A 16,958-nucleotide genomic window follows, 5' to 3' on the forward strand; every position below is an offset into this window, starting at 1 on the left:
ACCTTCTTTCCAAGTCGCAGGCTTTTAAATATGTGAAAATAATGATCCTCTTTCCACTCGAATTTTTCTTCTTGAATCAAACATCCCTGCTTCCTTAACCCGATCTCATCGTTTTTGTCGTCTGCTGCCGCCCAGCTGGCTGTCTTTCTAATGCACTCTGGATTGCCAACATCTAGTATTGCCTATTTCCTCTGGGTGCAGACCCACATAAAGTATGCGCAGTGCAAAGGGAGCAGAGCCCGGTGTTCAGCAGAAAGTGACTAACTGCAAACTGATTAGATGTGAAAAGGGCTGCGAGGCTGGAGAGCTGACTACGGCGCAGCGCCCGGGGAGCAGGGAAGGGGCACAGTCTGATTCTCGCTCCTCCCTAGCTTTTCAGTGGACGTCTCGAGATGTGAGGCTGGTACAACCTCTCTGATCTTCCAATTCTGCATCTGTCCAAATGGGGACAATAACATCTGCCTACCTCACAGGGCTGTGGAACCACCAACTGAAATAATGCAAGTGAAATGTTTCAGGGAAAGTACAAATACATAACGTGAATGATGATTATGGTACAGAATATTCTACAAGCATGCCACACTGTGTTAAAACAGCAATCACTAGCTACAGATCAGAAAACTTTCAGGGTCTACCATCTATTTTTCTATTACAGATTAATCTCAATTCATTCTCTTAAAATGCCTACAGTTAAGTTCACCAACTCTTAAAAGAGAAAAGAGAGCCCATCACACCCACTCTCTGCTCAAGGCTGCAACTTCCCTGCCCCGATTTACATCTGGGCTTAGAGTTTCATTATCAAGGCGAAGTTAGATAACCATTTTATTGAGTTTAGTAATATATTGTTAATATTCTATGTATTCCATTTGATTAATAATAAATTCGACCCAGGAGTTAGTGAGCACTGCACAGCTGACTTAGAAAGGCATATATTAAATATTTCAGGGAAATACTACATAAAAGTTAAAAGCAAGTCAGTAATAATTTACACAGGTGAAAACAATTGTATCTGGGTCAGTAAGATCTCTTTGGTCTTGTCTTTCACATACATGGCTATGAAAACCTAAGCCACCCTTTCCCATGTTTATTTTAAGCTGGCACACAGCAGAATACTTTCAAGGCTTGTAAATGTTCATCAATGGCTATTAGTAAGAAAATGTGTTTCAATAAGCCCATACAAAATGTTGTGTCGGATTAACATGTAGCCTAGTACCCATGACCCCTACGTAGAAACAGGAAAATGTTCTATTGTAGGAAAGAGCTCTCATGCGGCAGACATACCTTTCTGACAATCGCAATAAACACGACGAGAACCACTGGAAGCAACAGTGTCTTTGTGTACCTCAGGGGAGTCTGAAATTCAGAGATGTTCTGTTAGAGGAAAGTGTTATTTTGAACAGACAACATTTCATTTCAAATAATGAACCAAGTGAATGGAAGCATGAGCGTGCACCAGCTAGGGTCCACTCTAACCACGGACTCCCATCATAAAAACGAAGATGGGTTTCCATAGAAACAAACCTCCCCAAATGACGAGTTGAAAACACTAACAGATACAGTCCTCAACACGTGTAAGTGTAAAATGTGACTAGAGATTACACCTTTTGCACACGACTCCCTAACTAGAGGACCCAACTTAATATTCACCTACAGTCAGCAGAGCTCCTTCAAATGGCATTAGCTTTCCCTGTACATTCGGTAGGGAATAAAAATCTTAACCATGAACACACACAATGCCCAATGTTTACAAGAATAAAAAAAAAGATTTTGGCATTTTTCTTTAGTAACAGAGAAAAAAACTATAGAAAAAACTTAATTAACAAAGCACGGCACATTGTAATCCTACACACTTCTCAATAATTTGAGGTCACAGTCTTATACAATCCTGAACTTGAAGTTTATAAACTGTGATTGATTTGCTTATTACCAGCACCTTCCCTCATAAAACAATTCTGTACTTTTGAGTCAAATAATGTACACTTTCCCTATTATGTTTATAAAGAGAAATCTAGCTTCAACTGTATTAAAAATACTGGTACATTTTAATTCTACAAAGTATATACTGTGTAGCCTTTTCTGATTTTTCCCTCAGTCCAATTTTTCTCACTTATTGTGCAGGAGATGAATAATTTTGATAATTACACAAAATGCATACTTCATGAGCTGGAAGTCCTAGTAAGAGAATTTTTATGTTTTTATCTTACTACTTGCCTGTATAAACATTTGCATAGTACTTAATATTTTAAAATATATAAATATATTTATTTTGTGAATTCTAAATTATGTCTTAATCTAGCAAAAATCATATAACTAAAACTTTTAATATTTTAAAAATTAGATATTTGCTAATAACAAATGTAACAAAAGTTGTAAGATACAGGTACCTACCTTAAAAAGACAATCCATCACAACTGTGTTAAAAGTATTTAACACAATTTAACAAAGTGTTCAAAAAATTTTAACATGATATTCCAACAGTTTAAAAGATATTTTTAAATATTTCTCTTTCAAAGAAAATCAAATTAACATCAGACTTTGAAAGATACTTCAGACCAGATGACAGTAGAGTAACTTATGATACTCAAGACAAGATACATGAGTCAGACTTACATCTAGATAACCAGACAGTCATGTATAAAAGCCATTTATAAAATGTTTTGAACATACAAACACTCAGGATTACTGTTTCCATGAGCCCTTCCTACGAACCCACTGGAGATAAGCTTCACACAGCCAAGAAACAGTGGGAGGGGCTTCATGGTGACAATGACCTACCAAGGGTGATGGAAGGAGACTTGACTTGGGGTGGTGAAAATACAACATAATATGCAGATGATGTATTGTAAATTGTACACCTGAAACCTATGTAAACTTTATTAACCAATAAAGTTAATAAAGTTTATTATCCCAATAAATTCAATAAAAAACAAAACACTGACCTACCCAACTATGACAATGACAGGGAAATAGAGGTGACAGAATAGTATGAGTGGTTTATATATTCTGACAATGAAGATACCATGGGAATCTTAAAAATGGGGTGAGATGGGGAAGAGTATGCAGGAAGTAAAAGAATCTCACTGATGACAGCATCACAATAAATGAGAAATGGGTGAGAAGTAAGGGAGAGGGGGCAAGAAGAGACTAGCTACGTTCAGTAAACCCTCAGGAGGAAACCAACAGAAGGGACTAAGGTTAATATATAAAAGTATTAATATAAAACAAAATTATAAAGCTTCCTCAATACCCAAGATATACCAGAGAGTGTGTACACACAAAACAGATGCAAAGGAAATATGCCACATGGTGAGAGAGGTGTGCGTGTACAGTGTGTTCTAGTCTAATTACCAGTTATTTTATCTTAATATTTCTTTATAATTCTTGATTTTATTCTAAGCATATATAATGGGTTATATATACTCATTGTAAAAACTGGAAAATGCAGAAAAAACAAAGAAGGTAATTTCACACTTTAATCAGTTGCCAGCATTTCCTCCCCAATGTATTGCCTGTTCATATCTTTCACCCATTTCTGCACATGCATGCAGGATGGGGATGTGTTTTTGGTGGTGGGGGAAGGGTGAGAGTTCTTGATAAATTTTTTATTGATTTAAACAATTTAATGTAATTTAAAATTACATTAATCTGTAGTTTCACTTGTATTTATGGCAAGAATCATGCCAGTCAGTCATCTGCTTTTTGATTTTTACAATATTTATTGTACAGATGTTTTAAGTTTCATGCACACAAATCTATTAATCATTCTCATGTGTGTTTTGCACTGGTATTATGCTCATTAAAAATGAAGTTAATGTTTATGGAAATGTCTCTCAAGTTTATTTTTAGCACATGAAATAAAGTTTGGTGTATAATGTGATACAAAGCTTTGAACTGACTCCCCACCCCAAATACAATTTTCATGAATATTCATGAAATAATACATCTTTTTCCATTCATCTGTGTGCTCTCTTCATTTCACGTTAACTACATACCCGTGGATGGGAGTGCCCTACACTGCACGGTCTAAACCAGCTCTGTTTAGACCGCGCAGTGTAGGACGCTCCCATCCACGGGTCTGTAGCTCAGGACACGGCTAGCACGGGGAGAACAAAGGGAGAGGAAGGCATCAACAGAGCACTGCTGGCCAGTTTAATACATCCACACACAGCTCTAAAAAAACATGTTTCACAGATAATAAATATCATCATAAATGAGGGCCACATGGGTGGTGTATAAAGATACATATATGCATGTCTATTGAATCAAACTAGCTCCTCAAGTACTGAAAATAATATTTTCTATGAAATATCATTAAAACAGCAAAGTACTTTGCAATGTACCTCAGTCTGTGCTCACGGCATCTGTCTGTAGTGTGCCAGTATAAATTAGTAGCTATGACACAAAGAAGGGGAGTCACTTGCTCAAAAACATTAGGTATAGCAGTGCAGGCTCACCTCACAATCCCCTCCACCACCCTCTGGTTTCCTTATAAATATCTGAGTGCAGTTTAACAGAAACTTGATGTGGAATAAGAAACTTGTACTTGATCACACTTCAAAGCAATGAGATCACTCAAACACACACCACAGAGCAAAAGCAGGGTAAGAGCTGAGCTCACAGGACTAATGCTACACCTGAAAACAGGCCGCGTGAAGTGCTGTTTACTCATCCAGACACTGCTGGGGGAATGCGGGCTCCACAGTATGAAATGAGAGAGGACCATGTATTTCAGGAGCCATGCCAATGTGAATAAGAACCACTTCCTCTGAGCTGCCAGGTTTGCCTTTCCTTCAAACTTAGCGGCACAGAGGACAGAGGAAAAATAACAGGGATACCCTTCCTGAAAAATGAATGAACCAAAACCTAAGGGGAAAGACTAGAAACCATCTCTTACCTCCTTTTCCATGAAGTCAAACTCGGCTGCACAGGTATACAACAGAGTATCGAAATCCTTGTAACTGAAGAATTTTGATGTTAGCAAGTTGCCAATATGAGCCTAGTAAAGAATAAAACGAGGCACCATTAGATTACACCATGTACTGTAATAATTCCTTTTAATCTCAATATCACCTAAAAATGGTGATCACTGCATTAGAGCTCAGTTCCCACACAGCGAGCTTCTGATAGACAGCAAAGTGCCTGCCCTCTGACTTCAGCTCTCTCTTCCTTGACGACAGGTGACAGCTCCAGCATACCCTGGTTTCAGGGTCGATCGTCAACAAACCCAAGTCTTTACCCCTGGGTTTCCCCCCCTCAGTGTGCTAACCCTGGTGCAAAATACTACACACCACCTTCTCTGCTGGAGCCTACCAGGCCTTGTAACACACCTGTCACTCACAGAAGGACAATGCGACAGAGTAAAGGAAACATTAACTCAGGTTTCTAAAAAGGGGGAGAAGAAGCAGAAAACGGGTGGGCTTGGACTAGCATGCACCTTTCCACCGACAATCGCCACCTGTGTAACCTGCACGCCACCAAGAGCTCTCCCTCACATCACCTCACCCCCCAACAAAGCCATTTTCATTTAAAGGAGACAGATGTCAGACTCTCAGTTCATTACTAACAAAGGAAGAACCAAGAAAAGGGGGGAAATGACAACGAAAACAAATCCTAACTAAAATCCCCAGTGGTATCTAATGACAGGGTCAGGAGGAGGAGGGACTGGAGGGGGGGACGTGCTGAAAATTTCAGAATGCTCTTTCGCTGGAGAAGAAACGTGTGCTAATAAGCTTAAAAAATCAATAGGGAGCACCTACAACAGCATAAGAAAACCATCTGTCCAATGAAAAGGAGAAAAAACCTAAAAAGCAAGAAAAATAGTTGGGAAATCCCAAATAAAATGAAAGAAACAGGCCCAATAGAATGAAAATTGTCTGCCATATAAGTAAAGAGCTTAACTTCACTCATTAAAGAACAGATGCTCAAACTGGATTTAAGAGGGGAAAATCCAATACTATACTGTCTATAAAAGATGCACTTAACCAAAGTGTGCAGGAAGGTTGAAAACAGAAGGAGGAACAAGAAATGCCAGAGACTGAGCCAAAGACACCTGGGTGAGCAATTGTGATGTTCCACAAAACGGAATTCAAGCCAGAATATAGGAAAGACTGGATGACATCATACGCTGGTAAAATGAACAGCAAAGCATGATCATACAAATCATATTTATATTTAACAGAATAGATTCAATTTATGTAAAAGAAAACAACCTAAAAACTGTAGAAGAAACAGGTAAGTGGCCAGTGTTCAATAGAAATGTTAAATATTTCTCTCTAAACTAGAAAAAGCAGACAAACATTAATATATAATCTGAATATTATTAATAAGCTCACAAACACAGAATACGAACTTCACAAAGGGAGAATACACGTTATCCTCAAAAAGTAAAATGTTTTAAAAAAAGTTCGCATGCTACACCGCAATGTTATATTTTTCTAATCATAAATGCAATGAAATTGGAAAATGATAACTAGAAAGGGCTTTTAAAATCTTTTTGGCTGGAAAATAAGTAACATAAAACTTAACCTTAAGGTTAAAAAGAGAATCATAATAAAACTCATTTGTAAGATACACAGAAAAGTATTGCTTATATGGAAATTTATAGTTTTAAATGCATTTATTGGAAAATAAGAAACATTGAAAACAAGACCCATGCACTTTCCCCCAAGCATTTGAAAAGCTACAGAATGAGCCCAAAGAAACAAGGAAAGGAAGCTGACAGCACTGGTGACAAAGGGAAGCACCACAAAGCCGAAGAGGGGTTTAAAAAAGTGGTGCTTTGAAAATATTAACATACAATATTATTTCCAAATCCAAATAAGGAAGTTTAAATAAAAAACATAAAAGACCATTTCACATATATGCAAAACTTTTAACCTGAATCAACACCTTAACTGGCCTGTCTTCCCCGTGAGGCAACAGATTCTGTAACCCGAGGACTGGGCTCCTTCGCTTTTCTTCCTGCTCACTATGTGTGTCCCGGTGGCTCGGTCACCTTTCCTCTCACCTGCTGCTGGCTGCTAGGAGCTCCGACTCCGTGTCCCTGCAGCAGGCGGCACTCGCGAATCCACGCTGTGAGAGCTCTTGGTAATTTCTTTACTGATTTAAACAAGCTCCTATTCTAATTGCCCCCGGGCCTGTCTCCAAGGCCCCTCTTGTCTGACTTCTCAGTGGCCGGAGCAGCCCAGCCAGGCTCTCCTGCTGCTGCTTCTGGGCTCTTCCTGGTCTCTCGGTCCCAAGTACATTGTTGCTGCATCAAGGACCCAACACCCTTCGGCTTTGTGCTGTGCAGCCCTTCCCTTTGGGTATCTCCATGCCCCATCCCCTTTTCCTTAGATAAATTCAATTTTTCTTAATTTATCGTCTGAGATGCTATTTTCTGCCCACGCACCTCCGACCCTAACCTCTTCCTTACTAAGCAGCACAGTAAAACAGGGAAAGCAAAATTATGGTAGAAAGAATCCTTAGCGTTATAAAGCAAATTCTCATTTTATTTTCTCTCCTACCCAAATACCAAAACAACAGCAATGAAAATTTCTCTTAATACAACTAACTTGGAATACATTACATATAAGGCTCATAAACTTTTCAAAGCACTGAACAGAAAACTGAGGCAAAAAAAGAAAAAGACTGTAATATGATCAACAGTCTAGGAGACTCTGAGGATAGCATCTTTATCTGTGACAAAGAAGGCCATAAAGGCACCAGCAGAAAAGGACTGCAGAGACCTTCAGGTATGAGCTTAAGTCTCCAGAGCTTTCCTGTTTTAAAATTTTGTAATCTTTGTGATACGGAAAAACCAATATAAAAACTGTACTAAAAAATTAATTTTGAATAATACAGACTATAGTCATATTTACCTTCTATTGTAATAAATAGGTAAAATAAAGATGAATAGACTTCATCTTGGAATTTGGCTTAAATAGTGGTATTTTAATAACCCAAGTAAACTGGTTTTTAGCCTGTTAGATTCCTTTCAAGTCTTTCGAGTTGAAGCAGAAAATGCACTTACGTCATCTGCAATGCCGAAGATTTTAGATGTCAAATACTTGAGTATGACAGTTCCAAACAACCAAGAACATCCTTGGATGACCTACAAAGGAAAACATAACAAAACAATAGCAAGCTGATGCTCTATATAGCCATTTCTAGACACAGTCTAGAAAGAAAAAATCATTGATCACATGTCAAATAAATAACTCTGCATCCAAGAGAAAATGCTAAAAAAGTGCACCTTAAATTAAAATGTTACTCCAAAATCAAGGGGCTATTACTGAAAATAATATAAACATACAACTTTATTATAAAAATATACTATATAGAAGATTTATACAGCAATTGCAGTTGAAGTCCCCTCCTACTGAGAGTTTTTTACACATGCACCACTCCTTAGGAAAAAACATGGATAATAAATAAAACTGGAATTCTTTAACTACCTATCAAATATTAATCTTGACTTGCGTCATGAAGAGGGTAATTTGGAACATTAAAATTTGTAATAAAACTGTTAGATCCCCTGCACCTAATAGATCATTTCCTTAAAAGTAAAACATAAAATCGATAACATAGTTTAGAGAGGGAAAACGTATGCATTCAAACAAACTGATTCTTACCCATAAACTAAGTTCAGATACATTTATTTTCAGGAAATATGGTTTCATTGCCAGCACACCCTGCATGGAGAAAATAACACAGCATACAGTTAATACTTATAAATGAAGTGCCAGAAAGCACTTCTAAATTGTAAGACTCTTTAGAATCTAAAATCCAGCACACTGTCAATGTTTCATGGAGCATCACCACAAGCCCAATGATGTCAAGTACTAGCCCAATTTTAACCAAAGTAGATAAGGTCAGTTAGCGACTTCATAAAGCTGAAAACAGAATCACCATATATTAATTTTTGTGAGTGATTTTATATCTCTGATTTACCTAAGAACCAAGAAGTATAAAATAAATTCAGAATTTTAGACAGATGTCTTACAGTCATAAGATTTTTCTTAAGTTAAATATTAACTTTTAGGATAAACTACAAATGAGTTTTTAATGGATCAACTAAATATTTCCCTATCGAATCTTATTTCTTGCCAAGTACATAATAAACTCCAAAAAGATAATACCCTATAGGGATCTAATCTACTTCAAACCTGGCAAACATATGCTTAGAGTTCAAAACGTAAACATATGAACTCAAATTAAATCTTTTCGGAAGTTTCTGAGTATCTGCGAACACAAAATGTGTTAAGATTCAGGTTTCAAAATGATAACTATAAATAAAAGTAGGCAAATGCTTGTTTATGGTTAAATATGCAAAAACATGCTATATTCTGTAACTGTTGGTATCACTTATTTTTATACAACAAAATATGTGAAATTTATATACATAAATATGCACCATTCATCCCTACGACACACCTCAGTGTCAGGCACCTAGTAGGTGATCTGACACCCTGCAGGTGCTCAACTGAATGAAGGGGAATTTCCTGCAAAATGTACTCAGGTTAGATGTCACTGACACGCATCTGCCATCCAATGGCTTCCTGGACATGGGCCCCAAGAGGCATGGACTTTAAGCTGAGTGATAGCAGGACTTGCCCCTGCACACGTGTAAATAGAGAATCGAGTACATGTTCACATTTCCTAGTTACAAGCAGGATTCACTAACTATGAAAACTATCATTAGTCTCAAAGCACAGCAACTCCATCAATGAATTTTGGCTAACTGCTAATTTCTGGGACCAAGCATACTTGAGTCACACAACCTGAAGAGGGTATTGGTCCAGATTGGGAAGCGGCAGATCCTGGGAAATAAGATCTTAAAAAAGTGCTACTTGTAAAATGGGACAAATAAGATCTTAAATAAATGTTACCTGCTAATGGGTTCTAGAAATCAGGAAAGCCAAGGAGTCTGAGAAACTAAATGATTATTCAAGAAGTTGAATACATTTCAATTGAGAGGACAATATGCTTTGGTGTTAAAATAGAGGAATTTCTTTCTTCTTAGGGTTGCAAAACATTGTAATGGTGAAGCCCATTGATTAAAAAAGACATAACCACCTCTGAAGTCCTTAAATTCAGGAAAATTTCTATTTAGAAAGTCATTCTACCAAAGAGGCAAAAGAGTTAGGTGGCTCTTCGCTGTTTGTTCTCCTAATAATCTGCATCTGTAGCGATTCAAGGAACTATACCTCAGTCACCACCTGAGCTAAACTATCCGACTATTTTATACAAATAAACACGGGGAGAAACCCTAAAAAGCACACCAACGCCTCAGGCCTCTGATCCGGTGGACCGAGGGGGAGAGACTGCTGGGAGACGCCCCAGGGAGGAAGGGGGCCCGAGGGTGGAGCAGGAATTGGATAAAAACTGAAAGAGGAGAGGGCAAAAGGCAAAAGAAATGAACCCCGGGACCAAAACTGAGGTGACAGGAAAGACGAGGAAAGAGAAAGACGAGGCAAGTCAGACAAGGAGGCAGGGTGCTGCGCTTCCAGTATTAACCTCTGTTGTGTTTCTCTCCTGCTCTGGGAGGGAGGACTTAGCTACTCGATCATACACAGACGGGTTCAGTAAAACACTGAGACGCTTCTTATACAAAACCCCAAGCCAGTGATACACTGATAAACCATTCATTTCAAAAACAGCCATGTGCTTAAAGAACACTTACCCAAATGATCACCAAAGAGGAAGCGTAATAAGAAGTTAGTAACATTGAGTTTCCAAACATCAAAACAAAACAAAGTGCAAGAGAAATCTGGAAAAAGCCAAGAAAAATATAATTAATGCACAGAAAACAAAACCAAAATTGATGATTATCCCGGAAACTGCACATGCCCATGATAAACACAGTTCAAACTGTTCAAAAGGGAACTCACAACAAAAACAGCCCATGTCCTAACCCGCGCTTCGAAACCTGAAAGATCGCCACTACTGGCAGTTCCCAGTATACCCTTCCAGGTAGTCACCTGTGCAAATCCTAGTTTCTACTTTGTAAACACCACAGATGGAAACTTAACCCATAGCTATTGCTTGATTTTACTCTTAATTTGTTTCAGAGAGCTTCATATCAATCCAAACCAATCCAATTCACTCTGTGGAATAAATGAAAGCTTTCCACTCCAGAATGGCACCATAATTTCATCAGCCAGTCCTCAGACTACTCCTGAACCCTGCAGAGCTTTCCAGTTTGGTTCTGGTATTTCGTTTTTTCTATTACAAACCCTGCTATGATAAACATCCTTCTGTGTATATCTTACATATATGTCAACACACTTATGGGATAAATCACTAGGAGTGAAATTGATTAAGTAAAGGTACACACAATGAGGACTAGTTAAAAGGACAAAGAAGCCAGCCTGAAGTTGGCCCAATGGGGAACTCGAGCATCAAAGTAAACAATGAAGGCCCTGGCCAGTCTGGCTCAGTGGTTAGAGCGTCGGCCTGCAGATGGAAGGGTCCTGGGTTCGATTCCACCCAAGGGCACGTACCTCAGTTGCAGGCCCAATCCCCTGGTCAGGGTGCATGCAGGAGGCAACCAATTGATGTCTCTCTCACATCGCTGTTTCTCTCTCTCTCTCTCCCTCCCTCCCTCCCTCTCTTCCCCCTTCCACTCTCTCTGAAAAGCAGTGGAAAAAAATCTCCTCTGGTGAGGTTTAAAAATAAAAAATAAAAAAATAAACAAAAAATGAAAATAGTGCATTACGCTGCAGTGAACAAAACAGATGCCACTGCCCTTAGACAAAAGAGAAAAACTGGTAAAAGATATGAATAGGAATGTACAAAGAAGGAAACACAGAGGATCCACACACATTCCAAAAGATGGTCACCTTTATTGAATGAGAAAACACAAATTAAGGCCAGAGGATACCATTTTATACTTATGAGACTGACAAAATATAAAAGGATACAGAAAAATCTGAACTGTTTACATTACTGTCTGAAGTAGTCTAATCACTTGTGAAAACCATGCAGTATTAAATTATGAAGTTTAACATGAATTTAACTTACCACCCAGAAGTCTACAACTATGTAAAAGCCCTAGAGAAACTCAACATGTACACCCCAGGAGGCATGTGTAAAAAGGCACAGCATTATTCATAAGAGAAAAAAAAGAAGAAAGAAACCTAAGTGTCTTTCAATAAGAAAATGGATAAATAAATTGTGCTTTATTTATACAATGGAAAATATAAAGGCAAGAAAATGTCTAAACTCTAGTAACACACAAATCTCAAAATCCTGAGTAAAAATATAAGTCTCATAAAAGTATACGATTTTTACAAACCTTAAAAACAATACTAATATTTAGTAATAAAAATAGGTGGGCAAAAGCAGGTTTACAGTTGTTCATACGGAAACTAATAACAAATACACAAGAATGAAATCTGTGTTTCACGTCCTCAACACTGTAACCCTACCCTTGCCTATTCTGTGTACTGTTTAGGAATGCGTGTGGCAAAGTCACGAAGAAAAGCAAGTCAATTGTAATTTGACAAGTCAGGACAGTGGTCATCTCTAGGAGGAGTGACAGGATGTGTCCAGGGCACAAGGGCTTCCGAGTAATGATGGTTCCAGTTTTCAACTGGAAGGTAGCTCACGGCTGCTCATTTCATAACTTTGTTCATAACTTCTCCAGATATAAAATGTCCTTTTATATGCATCAATTATTAGAGAATAAAAAATAATAATGGCATATTATAAACATTAAAGTTGTAGGAAAAAAGCATCAAAATTATAAGAACTAATGACAAAAAGAAGACAAATGTTTTTAAAGAATAAACACTCATGAAAATCACCCATCCAGGCAGTTACACCACCCAGAATATTCCTCTCCATGGTATCTGCTTAGCTCGCTCCTCTCCTCCTCCTTCCAATCTCTGCTCCACTCCCCATCTCAGTAAGACCTGCCCTGACTACCTCATCTGACACCACCATCTCCCACCCTGACCCTGGCACTCCTGATCTCCGAGGCGCTGTGGCTTGTCCTTTCCTTCTTTCTGCAGTCCTATCACCTCCTAACACACTGTACAATTACCCTTTTACTGTATTTATCACTGATCCCATCTTCCCTCCTTCCTCCACACTACCAGGATGTAATCAGCATGCAGGCTGGGATCCTGCAGCTCCAGGCACTGGTATGCTCCATGTGCCTGGACAGTGGGTGCTCAGGAAATGACATTCCACGACAGAAGGCTCCAGACAGGACAGCATTCTCTGTTTCTCTTTCGTGAATTACCTCTTTTAGCGATAACGTGCAAGTCAGGCCCAGCCTCAAAGCAGATAATACGACCCAAATTAAAACTCCTCGTGGCCTATTTAAAACAGGCCTGTTAATTATATCACAGTCGTGAATGACACTCGTTTTAGTTACAGAATCATGGTACGACCAGTTTCAACCATGAACAATCGACTACTAATCAGGAGCTTGTTTTAAGGTCAAATTCAAACGAAAAAAACAAATTTAAAAGCCATTACCATGTGTATATAAATGATCTTCCGTAATTTGCATATATCAATGTATCCCACAACATATACTGTGAATAATGAAGCAATCTGAAATTGAAAAAAAATTAAGTTAAAAATAAAAATTATATATACAATGACTAGCTAAAAGAACTTTTTTAGAAGATTATTTTATTGTTGTTTCAAATTGACTTATATTTATTTTGAAAGTCAGTCTTTAGTTTCTTACCTACCAATTTGTTATTTAATATGTTCAATATATTAACATAGCAAACTCTGGCTGACTTCTTTCCCATACACAGCTCTCAATTAGCCATTCAAATCATCTCCTTTGTGGATTACCCAAAGCAACACTCATCTCAATGTCTGGCGACTCTACTGTCAACATGTACAATTACTAAGTGTGCTGCCCAGTCCAAAAATAATGAAAATTTAATTATAACACAAAGATGAGTACATAATTGAAGACGGTACATTAAACTCAAAAATAATCATGTAACGCATGTGTATAAAATACATTAAGTTCTGCTTGTGGGCCACGCTTACAAGTACCTCCATTAGTGTCCTTTCATAAATATCCACGTGTTAGTTATTCTCAAATTTATCAAATTTCAAATTAGAAGTACTTTCGCTACAAAGGTATTTTTAACTTTCTGTAGCGTTTTGAAGAAAACTGTGTATGTCTCTACCAAGACATCTAGGCGGGCCGGGGTCAGATGGACTGACTGAGGAATGTGCACCACTAGTAAAATACAGGTATTACATCAAATGATGCCTCCCACCCTCTTCACCGAGCAAGGACTTCCCAGGGGAGCCCATGCTCCTCCCACTACACAAACAGCTGGACACCTAACCATGGGATCCAAGTTCCCCCACCAAGTGGTCTCTCTCCGAACAATCCACGCACACTTCCCATCAGCCGCCTACCCTGAGCTATCCTGCATGACCTATATCCGTGGTCATAAAGCAGGGCATCTGCCTAAGAGAAACACCTAGAGTCCGAGCCTTCGCCCTCTCTAAACACTAACAAATACTGAATAACGAAGGCAGGCACTCCCACCAACAAGAGTTCCCTGCGTTCTACTGGGACGCAAATAATTAACTCCCATAGATAAGCAAATCTTACGTACTTCCCTACCCTGAACTCTGCTTACAAGGATTAACTAAAAAACATTTTAGACTTAGAATCGCATGACGTCTCAGTTCTATAATTTTATACAAATGAGTTCATGTGATTAAATGCACGAAGCTTGATTCAGTTTAGAAACAGAAGCACTTACCTGAGTAAGGAGTACGAACTGAGCGAACTGCCACGGGAGCATGAAGAACACATTGGAAACGCACAGTGCAATCAAGCTCCCTCGACAGAGTTTCGTGGCCCTTGAGAAGATAAATACGGATGAATGAGTTTAACCACGGCTGTTCTAGCGTGGCTCCCAACTGCGGCAAACTACAATCTCTAAACATGATCTGGTTATAACACGAACTGGACAAAGTGAACCAAGGGGTTAGAAATTACCCCTCCTGACCCTCAATTACAACAACTTTCTATGAAAAGTAAATACCCATTATTACTATAAAAACAAAGCCTGCCAAAGAGAGAGAGGGCACCTGGGTCGGCATACCCACTGAATTTTTTTTAACTGTATTTGGCAAATTCATAATCTAACGTATTTAATGCTCCCCTCAGTCGGAGAGACAGAGGATGCTCTGAAAACCCATTGGAAATAACACATCTAAGTGCTCAGGATTCTGCAGCCATGTCCTGCAAGAACCCAGTCTGGGAGAATGTGGGAGAAAGCAGGCCCCACACAGGTAGGACACAGAGTGGAGAAGAGGGCGCCACGCAGGTAGCTCTGAAGCCTCCTGTAGATGTCTGACTTTGGTCCTACTTGTAATTTAGGGGACTTTTAGGGTGGTGAAGTGTTTTTATCTTTCATGTTAGTTTTAAGAACCAGTTTCCTCCCGAATCAGTGACCAATGCAAAGCCTCCAACACACCTACCATCCTCACACAGTAAAGTGCTCGTGTTAACATCCAGAGGGCACAAGCCGTGCCCATTGGACAGAGAAAGACATCCTTAGAAGAAAAGATGCACTGAGCACCTTCCTTTATTTCCTAAGTATCCCTTCACCACAGGACATTCCTGTGTTCTTCCAACACAGCTCTTACTAGCATGCCCCTAAGTTGAGTATTTATAAACTCCAGGTAACTCATTAATGAGTTACAAAATTAATTTATTAGACAAGAACCAGCAATTTTTTAATGTAGTAGAGTGAAAAAAAAATGCATGGTTGCATCCTACATAATAAGGGCTCTATTCCATGAAGCTTGTTTGAGCTGTCTGTATATACTCACATATGAGAATACTAGGTCGCAAGGTAAAATGTCCTCTTTCTTGTAGGTCACAGTGAAAGCCACTCTCCAAAGTAAAGCATTTTCCCATTGCTCCTGAACTCAACCTAATACCCCATCCTCTTAGTTATTATACTGACTGCTTTTATTACAGAAGATTAAACATTCTAGCTTAAGTTATTCAATGCAAAACAAAGAACCACTATCAAAGACAGGTCAAAGTCACCTGAGAATGTGAGTCACGAGCAACATCTGCAGCACGAGGAAGGGGTAGGAGAAGCTCTCTCGGAGAGGCGGTGTCCACATCACTCGGGTGCACTGAAAAGAGTTATGGTGTAAGGCCTATTTGCTAACTTTGTTAAGACATACCACCTGAAAGCTGCCATTTCTAACTACAAAGGGAAGCTATCAATAAAGATATATATATATTTTTTTTTTTAAAAGAGAAGTTTTTTCACACATAATTTAAGTGGTGTGTTGTCAAACAAGCTACTAAATTTCCACCAAGAGCAAAACTGGGAAGTGAGAACATTACTGAGTGGGAGAGAGACAGCACAGATCCCGTGAAATACTAACATCGTGAATTGTCAACAACCAAATACCAAAAACTTTCAACTGCAGCCCAAAAGGAAAGTGGGGAAAGTACCAGCAGAAACTGTTCTGCCAAAATGAAAAACATCTCATTTGAATTGGTTGTATAAACTGACTATAGTTTCTCTTCTTTCTATAAATTTCAGCAAAACTATAACTGAGACTTTGAAACTCTTTGTAGTCAGTGTTAGCATTTTTATCTACAATGCTGCTAAAAGGAACACTCCATTTTTGTTTTCACTTCTTTGTCCAAGCTACCTTTGGCTGCGGAATATTTAAAAGTGGCACAAAGGATCCAATAAAATAACAAAAGTCCTGAAATAGTCAAGTACAAACCTTTCGGAACAGCTTACTTTAGACTTAATTACATAATGTACTCTCCCAGTTGTCAAGCTCAATCATTTTCCTGCATGTATATAAACGTATTAACAAGCCCATCTTTCAACTTTAAAAAACTGCACTGGTTTAAACATAAACAATCTGGTATTACTACAACTGAGCTAATCACACCAGAAGAAATCATTACATCTTTTAAGTCAAGCAGGGCTCCTTTAAAG

General features: G+C 38.6%; 1 protein-coding gene across 1 annotated transcript in view; it reads right to left on the reverse strand.

The window, feature by feature from the left end:
* The window catches only part of DPY19L1 (dpy-19 like C-mannosyltransferase 1), a 63,499-nt gene that overhangs the window by 14,076 nt on the left and 32,465 nt on the right, over nt 1-16,958 (reverse strand). The window contains exons 8-15 of the mRNA XM_081147438.1: nt 16,037-16,128; nt 14,736-14,835; nt 13,468-13,545; nt 10,664-10,750; nt 8,613-8,672; nt 8,012-8,092; nt 4,895-4,996; nt 1,282-1,353 (exon numbers count right to left, since the gene is read on the reverse strand). Of these exons, the coding sequence (XP_081003564.1) occupies nt 1,282-1,353; nt 4,895-4,996; nt 8,012-8,092; nt 8,613-8,672; nt 10,664-10,750; nt 13,468-13,545; nt 14,736-14,835; nt 16,037-16,128 (672 nt within the window). The remainder of the gene's footprint in view (nt 1-1,281; nt 1,354-4,894; nt 4,997-8,011; nt 8,093-8,612; nt 8,673-10,663; nt 10,751-13,467; nt 13,546-14,735; nt 14,836-16,036; nt 16,129-16,958) is intronic.

The sequence above is a fragment of the Miniopterus schreibersii genome, assembly GCF_964146895.1.
Source record: "Miniopterus schreibersii genome assembly, chromosome: 9".
NCBI lineage: Eukaryota > Metazoa > Chordata > Mammalia > Chiroptera > Miniopteridae > Miniopterus > Miniopterus schreibersii.